At 47.3% G+C, this 13,999-nt stretch overlaps 2 protein-coding genes across 2 annotated transcripts; one reads left to right on the forward strand and one right to left on the reverse strand.

The window, feature by feature from the left end:
• The first annotated feature begins 4,897 nt into the window (after nt 1-4,897).
• Nucleotides 4,898-6,191, forward strand: LOC100276924 (Metallo-hydrolase/oxidoreductase superfamily protein). The gene has a single exon (NM_001150618.2). It carries the CDS (start codon nt 4,976-4,978, stop codon nt 6,017-6,019), a length of 1,044 nt encoding a protein of 347 aa, NP_001144090.1. The 5' UTR covers nt 4,898-4,975; the 3' UTR covers nt 6,020-6,191.
• Nucleotides 6,146-10,877, reverse strand: LOC100240688 (uncharacterized). The gene is given in 5 exon segments (NM_001144014.1): nt 6,146-6,583; nt 8,118-8,161; nt 8,229-8,292; nt 8,401-9,131; nt 10,349-10,877. Coding segments are annotated over 5 exon segments (1,506 nt in total). The 5' UTR covers nt 10,839-10,877; the 3' UTR covers nt 6,146-6,406.
• Between the last annotated feature and the right edge of the window lie 3,122 nt (nt 10,878-13,999).

Consider the following 13,999-nt stretch of genomic DNA (forward strand, 5'->3'; position numbering starts at 1 on the left):
AGTTTGATTTTGGTCCTAAAGAAGCCGCCTTTACTAAACCAAATGAATCGGTAAATCATTTAAAGCCGCTCTTCGTGCGCGGTCACATTGATGGGATACCGATTGCTAAAATGTTGGTAGATGGAGGGGCGGCTGTAAATCTAATGCCTTACTCATTATACAGAAAATTAGATAAACAAGATGACGAACTCGTCAAGACCAACATGACCCTCAGCGGTGTTGGAACTGATAGTTCGATCAAAGCCAGGGGAGTCACGTCCGTTGAATTAACCATCGGGACTAAGACCCTTGCTGTTGCATTCTTCGTTGCTGATGTAGAAGGAAATTACAGTTTAATCCTAGGTAGAGATTGGATTCATGCCAATCAATGTATACCTTCTACATTACATCAAATGTTAATACAATGGGTAGGCGATGATGTAGAACAAGTACATGCTGATGTATCGGCCTGTATCGCTGTGGCCGATGCCCCTGTACTCTGGACTTATGAGACTGCTACATGTCTCACAGGAGTAGATTTTTCTGATTATCAGTTCATAAGTATAGATAAGAAGGGTTTCCTTCCTGTAATGCTAAAGCCGATGGAGAATCAGCTAAATCCTAAATAAAGTTTAAATGATGAGTACACACAAAGTTCATGAGTCTTTGGTCACGGACAGTTCGGCTTCTAAGGCCGGATGGTCTGGTCTTTCATAAAACAGTTCGGACTTTAAGACCGAACATCTACCTCAGCGTAAAGACAGTGTTACGAATGACCCGGTCCCCAAGACCGGAAAGCCCGCCATCACACAAAGATCATCTGATTCCTCTGTAGGGGACATGATAGAGGAATTCAAAGATCTTGATAAACTAGGACAAGGGTTTACATCGGCTGATCCTTTGAAGGAGATTGACATAGGAGATGGTAAAACTCCAAGGCCGACTTTTGTAAACAAGACCCTGGAGACCGATCCTAGAAATGAGATGATCGGTCTATTGAAGGAATATTCAGATTGCTTTGCTTGGAATTACACTGAGATGCCTAGATTAAGCCGAGAGATCGTAGAGCATCGGTTGTCTATTAAGTCCGGTTTCAGACCTTTCAAGCAGAAAGCTAGAACATTTTGTCCAGACCTTCTCCCACGGATAAAGGACGAAATCCACCGGCTGCTAGAAGCTGATTTTATTAGACCTTGCAGATACACAGAATGGGTCTCTAATATTGTGCCGATGGAGAAGAAGGAGTCAGCCGACACATTAATCAATAATGCATTAGGAAATAGAATTATTAGCTTTCTTGATGGTAATGCCGGATATAATCAGATTTTTATGGCCGAAGAGGATGCGTCTAAAATGACCTTCATATGTCCAGGCTTCATTGGTTTATTTGAATGGGTTGTCATGACATTTGGTCTTAAAAATGCTGGTGCTACTTATCAGAGGGCTATGAATTTGATTTTCCATGAGTTGTTAGGAAACACTGTGGAAGTCTACATTGATGATATTGTAGTCAAATCAGCTGAGTTTAGTTCTTATATAGCTGATTTGCGCAAAGCCTTTGATAAAATGTGTCGGTATGGTTTGAAAATGAACCCACGTAAATGTGCTTTTGGGGTGTCGGCTGGTAAGTTTTTAGGATTTATCATCCATGAACATGGCATAGAGATAGACCCTGACCGAATTAAGTCTATTCGGAATGTGGGACCTCCGACCAGTAAGGTCAAAGTGCAGAAGTTTCTCGGCAAGGTGAATTATTTACGAAGGTTTATTTCTAACCTAGCCGGGAAGATTGATGCCTTCACCCCTATCCTTTGGCTTAAGAATGATGTCGAATTCGCTTGGGGGGCAGAGCAGCAGGAAGCATTTGATCTCATTAAAAAATACTTGTCTTCGGCTCCCGTATTAAAATCACCACGAGCAGGAGTACCATTCCGATTATACATTGCAGCTGAGATAAGGTCATTGGGGATGTTCTGACACAAGAAACTGAAGGAAAGGAGCATGTGGTGACATATCTAAGTCGGAGGTTGGTGTATGCTGAAACGAGGTACACTTTTATTGAGAAGTTATGCTTATGCTTGTTTTATGCATGCACCAAGTGTAGATGTTACTTACTGTCTAGTCATTGCACTGTTTCTGGTCAAGCTGATGTAATTAAATACATGTTGCATAACCCAATTATGAGTGGTAGAATTGGTAAGTGGGCTTATGCACTCATAGAATATGACTTGGCCTATGAACCATTGAAATCTACGAGAGGCCAGGTCATAGCAGATTTTATTGTAGAACATCAGATTAATGATACTCATAAACTAGACATGTCATACCTCACTATTACTCCTTGGACTTTATATTTTGATGGATCAGTTTGCAATGAAGGGCAAGGGATTGGCATTGTACTTGTTTCACCAAGTGATGTCTCCTTCGACTTCTCTAGCCGATTGAAAACTTATTGCACTAACAATCAAGCCGAATATGAAGCCCTTTTATTCGGCTTGGAACTCTTAAATTGTATGGGAGTAAAACATGTGAAGGCATTTGGTGATTCTCAGCTGGTCGTCCAACAGGTGTTAGAAGAATATCAATGTTTTGATGGTACTCTAAATAGTTACCTTGAAAAATGTTGGAGTATAATCCATTCTTTTGACGAATTCAGTATTTGGCATATCTCTAGGGTTGATAATCATAGAGCTAACAATTTGGCACAAGATGCATCAGGTTATCGAGTAAAGCGAGGGAAATTTCATAATACTGAAAATCTGATAACCAGTGCAAGGCCAAATCCCCAAGTCGCGGACCGTCCGCGTGAAGACGCCGGACCGTCCGGGGTTACCAGGAAAGTTCTCCTAATCGATTCGGCTGATAATGAAGCCGATGCAAGAGATTGGAGGACGCCCATAACTAATTATTTACGAAATCCCAATGTTAGGACAGATAAGAACATTCGGCGTACAGCTTTCAAGTATGTTTTGATGAGTGATGAGCTCTACCGCCGAACAGTCAACGGCGTCCTGCTTAAGTGCTTGGGCCCAGATGATGCTATATTAGCCATGGCCGAAGTACATGAAGGAATTGGTGGTACCCATTAATCGGCTCCAAAGATGAAGTGGTTGTTGCGAAGGTCAGGTTTTTATTGGCCTAATATGATAGCTGATTGTTTCAAGTACTACAAGGGTTGCCAAGTGTGTCAAAAATTCGGCGACCTACAGTTGGTCCCTGCAGCCGAATTACATCCTATCATCAAGCCTTGGCCTTTCAGAGGATGAGGATTAAACTTTATTGGGGAAATTCATCCTTCATCATCAAAGGGGCATCGGTTCGTGTTAGTTTCCACTGACTACTTTACCAAATGGACTGAAGCCGTTGCTCTGAAGAATATGACACACAATGAGGTAATTGAGTTCATAACTGAGCATATTATTCATAGATTCGACATTCCCCAGACCTTTACTACGGGTCAAGGGACTTCTTTTATGTCAAAGGAGGTACGTGAATTTGCTGAATTATATAGAATTAAGTTGCTTAATTCATCTCCATATTATGCTCAGGCCAATGGACAGGCCGAGTCTAGTAATAGGACATTGATTAACTTGATAAAAAGAAGATATCTGATAATCCTAAGCATTGACATAATATTTTGTCCGAAGCTTTATGGGCTCACAGAATCTCTAAACATAGTGCTACTAAAGTGTCTCCTTTTGAGCTTGTCTATAGGCAGTAAGCAGTGTTGCCTGTGGAAATAAGTTTGAATGCTGTCAGGTTCGCCAGACAAAATGATCTAACTCTCTCACTGATTATTACAATGCAATGATGGATAATATTGATGAGGTGACCGACAAGAGGGTGATAGCTTTGGGAGCAATAGAAAAGGACAAGATCATGGTAGCCAGGGCCTACAACAAGAAGGTCAAAGCAAAGTCATTTCAAGTAGGGGACCTGGTGTGGAAAACCATCCTGCCTCTAAGGAATAAAGACCGGAAGTTTGGAAAATGGTCGCCAAGCTGGGAGGGTCCTTATAAAGTAAAACAGGTAATATCTGGTAACGCCTATTTACTACAAACATTACAAGGCAAGGATTTACCCAAAGCTTTGAATAAGCATTTCCTCAAGCAGTACCATCCTAGTATGTGGCAAGATGCTTAAGAAAACCGATGTGATCACATCGAGTTAAGATGCTTTTGGTTTGCCCAGCTTCACCAAAAGGCAGGGGGGCATATGTTTGGCACCAAAATGAGCGTGCGGACGGTCCGGCCCTGAGGCTGGACAGTCTGCGGTCCGGACAGTCCGTGCCTGTGGGCCGGACGATCCGCGCGTGCGCAGAGCAGATTAGGGTTCCAAGTTTTGTGCTACGGTTGTTAGCTAGATTCGCGGAATTAGCTCGGAAATCAGCTGTGTAAAGGGTCCAGCCCCCCTCCTCTATAAATAGATAGGTATACGACCGATTTGTAATCATCAATCGAATAAAAAACACTTCTATTTCGCATTTATTTCTTAGGAGTATTTCTAGTCTAGTTCTAGTTTAGCCTTCCGATCTCCAAATTCTTCGCTTCTCTTCGACTCTACGTCGATTAGAGAAGTCTAGGTCGGCCTGCCCGAGCCTAAACAACTCCTAGGATCTCTCCTCCCCGACGGGGTCCCTCCTGGGAGCGAGATCCAGACGCCACCGGTGATCTTCCGCCGCCGCTGCGCACGAACATCTAACATAGACTTTAAAAGAAATTATAATTTTATTTTTCTAACATCTAACTAATACTCTAAACTATATTTTAAGGGTTTACACCTCGAATATGTAGGTCAACAGGGACCGTGACTGTAGCAAATGACCCAGAAAAAGCAGGGACACGTGCTATAGCCCAGGCCACCAGAACACTTGGCTTGGCTTTTCCGGTGGCGGTGGGAATTGACGGAGCAGAGTGGAGTCCACTGTCCTGTCCACCACACACCTCTGCTCCTAAACCCACCCCCACTCTCCAGTTCCCGGCGCACCGCACCACCGATGGCCACGACCGTCCGCCTGCAGCTGGTCTTCCGCCCACCCGCTGCTGCTTCTCCTTGCCGTCGTCGTCCCTCATCAGATCATCTGATTTTGAGACGGCGTCCAGATCACCCAAGATCATCCTCGTCCCGACGGCCCCAGCAACCGCAATCCTCCAGCACCGCCATCCGCGAGAGCAGGCAGCAGCAGGTGACGCTGAAGCTGACGTACCTGGAGATCAACAGCTGGGTGTGGGAGGTGCAGCAGCAAGGCCAAGCCCCCGTGCGCATCCTGGTGGACCCAGTCCTTGTCGGCAACCTCGACTTCGGCGCGCCCTGGCTGTTCGACGGCGCCAAGAAGAATCCCAAGGTGAAGGCCCTCGGGGTGGACGACCTGCTGCTGGCGCCGGAGGCGAGGCCGGACGTGCTGCTCATCACGCAGAGCCTGGACGATCACTGCCACGTCCGGACGCTGACGCAGCTGTCGGCCAGGGCGCCTGACCTGCCGGTGGTGACCACCCCCAACGCGCAGCCAGTGCTCGAATCCCTGCCCACGCCCTTCCGCCGTGTCACCTACATCGAGCCCGGCCAGTCCACCGCCGTCAACCAGCAGGTCCGGGTGCTGGCCACCGCAGGCCCCGTCCTGGGGCCCCCGTGGCAGCGCCCCGAGAACGGCTACATCCTCATGGCCACAGGTGAGGAGAGCGGCCCCGGCCTCCTCTACTACGAGCCGCACTGCGTGTACGACAGGTCCTTCCTGGAGGAGAAGCAGCTGCGGGCGGACATCGTCATCACGCCGGTGGTGAAGCAGCTCCTCCCGGCCAACTTCACCCTCGTCTCCGGCCAGGAGGACGCGGTGGACCTGGCCAGGCTGCTGCGAGCCAGGTACGTGGTACCCATGAGCAACGGCGACGTGGACGCCGGCGGACTCCTGGCAACCGTGCTCACCAAACAGGGGACGACGCAGTCCTTCCAGGCCCTGCTATCGGAGGCGCTTCCCGAGGCGCAGGTCCTCCACCCCACGCCCGGCGTGCCGCTCCAACTGCAGCTGGACTGGACATCATAGATTCATAGATGGTGGGCACTGGGCAATGGGGGCATCCATCCCCAGCCACAATCATAGCATTTTCGGAGTTTATATAAGTGCACACATATATATAAGAAGCCACACCCAGAATAGTGATTAAGCTCATTGAACGTAACTCCTGTAACTTTTATTCATTGCTTAAGCTCTCTACAAATGATCCACATACATACAAATACATACATGCATACGTGCGTACATACATTCGAGTTGAATTGAACAACAAAAGATTTGGAGACAACGCAAAAAATAGCTCAACGGGGCAAACCACCAAAGAGCACACAGCATTCAAGAGCTCCCAGCGTGCTCTTCTCCAACCCACAAAGAGTTTCCAGACTTGATGATGCCTGTAATGGTAAATGAGCAGACTTATCGGTGTGTCCCGCCTCTCCTCCTGGAGGACGAGGATGCAATGCGTGCCCGAGGAAGCCCCAGAATAGCCACCAGCCCACCGATGAAAGATGCACCGGCTGCCACCGCAAAAGCGGGTGCATTTCCACCGCCAAACAGCTGATCCCATGGGCCACTGCCAAGTGACACAATAACCTACAGCAGGTGCCAGTTAGTGATATATATCCCCAAAAAGCTGCATCATCATCATCATCATCTATCCTAACTCTAGTTCAACTTACTCCAATCCACTGTCCTTTTGTCACGCTGCAGTTTACCAATTTACGTCTTGAGTACTCTTTCCTTTTACACACACAAGTTTTTCAGGGATTGATTTGTACCAATGCAGGCCACTGTTTCTTTAATACAAACAGTACAAACACACAATCTCTGTGCCTTGCAAGGCTGACCCTAATTGTGAACCTAGCCTTTTCTGCTAGCTTATATTCACTATATAGCCGTCGGTTTGTTCAGCTACTTTCCATCACAACTCAGTCTTCAATTTTCTTGGTGGAATTGTGTAACAAGAAGGGGAGTGAAAACCTGATCGCTTTTCTAAACCGAAGATTGGATTTCAACATATGCTGGTTCGAATTTAGAGTTTTAGACCTTCAGTTCCACCAATAGGCTAAGTATGGGTGTTCACTATTGACTCAGGAATATCTTGGCCCCATGCCATCGTTTATGAATCGTTTGCTTTCACTTCAATTAGAAGTCAGTAGCACACATTGAGGCTTCGTTTGCATTGTGAATTGTTCAAATACTTCAATATCTCAAATTGGTACCAGACCTGCCCATTGTTTCCTCGATTTGGTTTCGTCTTACCTTTTGGACAAGACAAAGATGATCTCACGTGTGGATTATTCCTGTGACCTTGGATGCACATGGTTATTTAATGAGGGCCCATCATTTTTATCAAAGGGGAATTTCACTCGGTGGAGATTGTTAAATTATGGGCCGAAATCTAGACTATCCATGAAATTTTCTCCAATAGGGAATCCACATGTTGAGAACTGAGATACAGCCATTGCAATTGCAACACCACTGCTTCTATGCCATTCGATTATATAGTTTTGTTTTTCTCGAACGCTTAGGAGAGTTGCATATCTTTATATTAAAGAGACGGAAAAAGGGGTGAAGAACCCCGCACAATGCAACCTACTTATCAATTATATAGTGATTTCACTGTTGTGCGCTTCTTGTTCTTTGTCTAATGTTTGTCTATGTGGCCATGTGTTACACAATGAACTGAAGGTCAAATCTGGTATCTGGTATATCTATAATTTGGCACTATATAAATGGAATATATAGAGAAGAGCATGTCTAGTGCAGTGGTGAGAGCTGTCTCAGAGTCACCAGGTCAACGGTTCAAAGCAGCCTCTCCGCATTTGCAGAAGGGAAGGCTTGCCTCGGCTTATCCCTTCCCTAAACCCACTCATGTGGGAGCCTCCAACACTCATAAATAGAAGATATAGACACAACATCATTTGCATTCATTGTACACTAAGAATATAAATAATTTATAAAAACAGGTTCTAGAACCAATAATCATTTTGAGCAAATGTTACTAAGTAAGGATTACTTGGATCCATTATCTACTGGTCAGTGCGAGTCAATTACACTACGACTGAACTCCGGATGTGCATAGGACTGAACCAAAGCGAAGTAAAAAAACTTCAAAGGTAATTACCTGTGGTATGACAATAGCTAAATTGAGAATACCCATTGCTAGGCCTGCAAGCAGAAACAGAGTTTTAAGAAGTGCGATCATGATGATAATACAAACTCAAAATGGACATACCTTGGCCAAGACCGAGATTTTCAACACGACTAGCAGCCATTGCATATGGTATACTGTATGTGATCTGCAAATAAGGAAATGAACTGAATATACTACATGGAGAATATACGACAGACCTGAAAATGGACAGAAATCATTATGATGAAAAAGAAAAAAACAGTCTTTTACTCACCGCCAGGGGTGCCCCTAAAATTGTAAAAACCACCAAAGAAGCAACGACAATGCCAGTCGGAGGTGCACCACTGGATGGATAATCCATGTTCTTTGCAACATATGTTATTACAAGCATTGCCAAGAAGCACAAAGTCATTAGAATATTGGAGACACCCCATACAAGTCCAGCTCCCCACTTCCTACATAACTTTTCTAGCACAACAGAGGTGAATCCAAGGACGACAGAGTTGAGCATTAGACCAAAAGAACCCATTCTCACACCATCATGGTACCTTTGGGTCTCTCCTGGGTTGTCTGGGCTTCCTCGATAGATTTCTCGGCCCATCCAATCAGTATCAAAGAGGGTAAAAGGAAACCATGCCATCCAAGTAAGGGCAGTGACAATTAAGACCATCCAAATTGGTAGGGTGAAGTATCTTAATGACCCAAAAAGTTCCCAGAGGAAAGCTTCCTGTTCAGCACCTGGATTTTGTGCTTCATCACTTCCAAAAGTTTGAGGTTCTTGCACGGATGTTACAGTAGTGTACGTTGTGATGACCAGAACAATAATGTCAAGAAGAAAGGCAGACTTAAGGTTGGCACAACTGATGCCGCAGGACTCTGTAACAGTGAAAGGAAATATCGAATACCATCCACTGTATGCTCCGGTGGCATATCCAAGTATGTTTCCCAGGGCCATGAAGAGTGAAAAGTATGCATTAGCGATCCGAGTCCTCCTTGGGTCATTCTCTGCCACATGAAGGGTCAGAAGGGAGTCATTTATTTCTGAGTTCTTGTTTTCCCTTTTTGATAAACAACAGCGGAAAACCATAAGAAATTTAGGGCTAGCTAATTTCTCCCTCAATCCCCCAAAGATTTGAGTTTACAAACTAGCCCTTAAGGTACACTAGCCCTTAAGGTACGCGCAAGCTCCGGTCAGAATTGCCAAACTGAAAATTCACCTAAGTGGAAAACAATCATCTAGGAGTATTTATATTTTACAAAGAAAAAACTGTGCTACCACTAAGAACACATAGTAATGTCACATCAGAGGTTGCCTCTTTGCGTACAAGCTGATAGCAGCCACAGGCCAATCTGAGCCTTGCAATTATTAACGAGGGCCCTTTAAATACCTGTCTGTTTGCAAAAGTTGCCGACCGACCGTCCTCCTATGATTCAAAACTTGGAATAATAATGGAGTAACCCCTGAATATCTCTCTCCCTATGTATTAATGTATAGTATGTAGGCCTACCGCTAGCACAGCATGAAAGCGATCCCCTGACCTGCCTGAGAAAGGATTGACACATTGTTATTTGCTTGTTGCCGAGGTCTCCAAAAAATCTGATGCTAATACCGTGCCAGCTCGCAAGGCAACTGCCACTCATCATAATTTGGAGCTTTGGCACTCGTGTAAAATGAGCAGGTAGGCACGGCGAGCAAGGTCGCATCGGAGCAAAGAATCTGGTGCTAAAGGGGAAAACGACAGGAAGATAGAGGAGGCTCTTGTTCTCTTGCAAATACGCACTCCGACTCGGTACATTCATCATATACTTGTGTGATGTGATGTGGTGAAGGAACGACCGCCGCAGAGAAACAAATATCGGAGGCCGTTTTCCGCTTGGCCCCTCGTGATGTGCCAAATTGCTTTGTTTTTTAGCTACGCGACGCATGGCATCATCAGGCAAGCAAGCAAGGAAGGCAGGTGTGAGTTGGCGAGATTTTAATTTTAATAATTATTATTACGCTAAAGAAAAAAAATCTAAGGAAGGATCGCGTGCGGCGCAAGCGAAATCGGATGCGTGAATTGAGTGAGCCAGCAGGAACCGAGGAAGTGTCCCGTCCTGGATCGAAGCAATCTAGAGCAGGCAGTTGCACAAGAGAATTTGCAATCGCATTCTAAAATAAGCTCCTCTCCGTCGTCTAAATGAATTGAGGACGACGAGAAGTGAGACGGACGGTTGCCTACCTGTGAGGTCGGCGAGGAACGCCCTGCAGGGCCCCTGCGTGCCGTTGTTGCCCACGTCGAGCAGCCAGAATCCTACAAGGTAGACGCAGATGGCGCCGAGGCGCGTTGAGCCCGGGGTGACGTCGTCGCCGAAGAGTCGGCCGAGGTCAGCGGAGAAGCCGACGGTGAGCACGGCTGCGGCGATGCACGCGGCGCCGGCGGCGATGAAGGGCCTGCGGCGCCCGAGCGGCGAAGCGGCGGGGCCGATGCGGTCGGAGAGGTGGCCGACGAGGGGCTGGACGAGGAGGCCGGACAGCGGACCGCACAGCCAGACGAGACTGGCAAAGGCGTGCGGGATGCCCAGCTCCTGCACGTACGGGGTCAGCAACGACAGCTGCAGCGCCCAGCCGAACTGCACCCCGCAGGCGACCGACGCCGCACGCAGCAGCTTCCGGAGGGGCACCTTCCGCGGCGGGGTTGAGGTCGCCGCCGGAGCCGTGCGCGGCGGCATCCCGCTTGACTCGCCGCGAATCGAATCGCTGAGTTGTTTTGATTTTTTGGTTCGAATTCAATACCCCGGAGAGGAGAGGACTCGGGGAGAGGAGTAGAGCTAGAGACCTAGAGTGGATGGAGGTGGAGTTATATTATCTCTAGTACCCTTCCGAGTGCAGACTGCAGAGGGACTGAGCTAAAAATATTCTGGAACATATGTGACCTACATAAAGTTCTAAATGATACATATTATATGAAAAGTTTGGTGTGTATAATATTTCTACTACTAATTAAGTATGTAGTATGTGGACCCTAGCGCTACCATACCCCCGCCCGGGCGCCCCACACATAGACTGTCGTCCCAGCCCGCGATATGCGCGATGCGCCCCCTCCCCACCCACCATAAATTTTCTCGACCTCACCTCCCACACCATCGAAACTGCCCCGCCTCAGCCCCTCGACACCGTCGGCGACGTCTTCAACGGCCACCGCCCCGAGAGACGTTGTGCCACCTCCGGTCGCGTGACCGACGCTCCCTCAATCATTGACTCTCCTCCCCATCGCGCCCCCTTCCCCAGCCTCGCTGGCCAGCGCGGCCCATCCCAGGCGCGGCCATCGCACCCCAGCCCGCCCCTGCGCCATGGCACACACGCCCCTTCTAGTCCTCTCGCCCCCAACCACTGCACAGCCCAGCGCGTCGGCCTATAACCCACGACAAGGCGTGGATAGCCGGCCGGCGGCCCTACCCCGGTGAGCCCCTGCCCAGGCACATGCGAAGCCCCGTGCATTGGCAACTCATCGTCGACGCTACCCCACTTGCCAGAGATCTACCGCGACAGCCACAATTAGACGGACACTGGGACTGAAGTGCGGCTAGGGTTTTGTATGTCCTCACATTCACGTGTCCCCCTGTCAAATTCAAATTTTATTATTGTAATTGCTCTAGAGAAGGCTACCTGGCGATTAGTGGAAAGAGATGCGATGACGGCGGTCATGGTCGAAGATGAAAGGATCACGATGCCCAAGATGGGGGTGAATTGGGCTTTTCTAAAACTCAACAATAATTAAAACCTAAACAAGAGCCCAACTTCACCCCCAACAACTAGCAATAAGAGAATACTACTAGAATACAACAATACTAAGATAATGCTTCAAATACTTGCTAAACAAATACACAATGTAAAATGCTTGAATTAAGTGCGTAATGTAAAGCAAAGTTTAGAAGACTTCTCAAATTTTTTCACGAGGTATCGAAGAGTCGGCACTCTCCCCTAGTCCTCGTTGGAGCACCCGCGCAAGGGTATCGCTCCCCCTTGGTCCTCGCAACAACCATGTGCTCACTATGAGATGATCCTTTGCCACTCCGACGCGGTGGATCCCTCACAACCGCTTACAATCACGAGACGGGTCACCAACAAGTCCTCCAAGGTGATCACCGAGCTCCCAACGCCACCAAGTCGTCTAGGTGATGCCGATCACCAAGAGTAACAAGCCGTAGACTTTCACTTGACCAAGAGAAGCCTAATGCATGCGGTGTGTGCTCTAGGTGGCTCTCGCTAGCACTAATGAGGTCCAAATGCGGGATTAAGATTTTCTAATCACCTCACTAAGCTTTGTGGTGCTTGCAATGTTCTAGCAATGTGTAGGAGTAAATGTGGGCAGCAAGACCATCAATATGGTGGGTGGAGGGGGTATAAATAGCCCTCACCCACCAACTAGCGGTTACCAAAACCTGGCTGCGCATGGGCGCACCGAACAGTCCGGTGCGCCACCGGTGTGCCAACGGTCACCTCCAAGGCTAGTTCTGACAGCAGCCGTTGGGTAGATGGCACCGGACAGTCCGGTCTGCCGGCTATAATTCAATTTCCAAACTATGTGCTCTCGGGTTTCTGCGCGGGGGAATAGGTCTTCCCCGGGCCAGGGTGGCCCCACTGACAGAGGGCGCACCGGACAGTCCACTGCCACTAGGCCAGAAACCCTAAGTTCTGTTTTCTTCTGATTTTCAAATCGGTTTTTGTTCTAACACGTGAGTATGTTCTAGAGTGACACCTAGCACTATATGTGAGTGTGAATATGCACCAACACTACACTAGTTCTCTCTTGGTCAAACTACTCATCGACAACTCCTCTTTATAGTACGGCTAAAACAAAATAAAAGACCTAACTCTATACCGAGTGTCCGCAACTCCTTGACACTCGGAATACAAAGACCTTCATCTTTTGTTTCGTCGTTTCAGCCGTCGCTTCAAGTTCTTACCTTAGGGATTGTTTTCATCGTTGTAGTACATCTTCATGTAATGTGACCTAACTTGTCATTTGTCTCTGCAAAACACACGTTAGTCACATATAATATTACGTTGTCATTAATCACTAAAACCAACTAGGGGCCTAGATGCTTTCAGTCTCCCCATTTTTGGTGATTGTTGACAACCCTACAAGACTGTGAGAGTAGTTTGTTTGAAATTTCTATCAATAGAGAAGATGGTTAGTTATACTCAATATTTTTTTACAGAAAGAGCGTGTAAAATAATAATGAGTATAGGCGCATACACGACGTACATTTCTTGTTCATATAAGAATGAAATGAAATCGATGAACAAGAACTAAAAGACTGGTGATAAACGTATTAGGTGAAAACACAAAACACACACAGTCAACACAAGCATCAAGAGCATATTATAGAGTTTGTGAGTAAAATCGTCATACAAAAGTGGAGCTAGTACAGAGAGTATCAAGCACATATATTACATCAAAATACACAAGACTCTCAACTAACTCCCTAACTCCCCCTAGCTCTCACAACGCTCATATCTCTCCCCCTTTAGCGTCAAACACCAAAAGGGTAACCCGAACCTACAACCCAGAAGAGGAAGGAGGAGGCGGGGGCGCATCCGGGCACGGTCGTGGCAGAAGGGCAAACGCCAGCTGGGGGTCAGAGTTAGTCTCGGATCCAGGATCTGCCGTAGAAGCTGGAGCTGGTATTGACTCGGACTGAGGCTACGCTGCAGGAGCTATCGGAGCTGAAGTGGTCATGGACACCGCCACAGCAGCAGTGGTAACAGCAGGCGCTAGTGGCACTGGCGGCTGAGGACTGACGGAACCGATAATTGGCGACGAGAAATCCAGGGTGACCGGCCGGAGCGGAGAGGGAGAAGGACCAAACGAAGGTAGTGAGGGTCC

Source organism: Zea mays, chromosome 3 (genome assembly GCF_902167145.1).
Source record: "Zea mays cultivar B73 chromosome 3, Zm-B73-REFERENCE-NAM-5.0, whole genome shotgun sequence".
Classification (NCBI taxonomy): Eukaryota; Viridiplantae; Streptophyta; class Magnoliopsida; order Poales; family Poaceae; genus Zea; species Zea mays.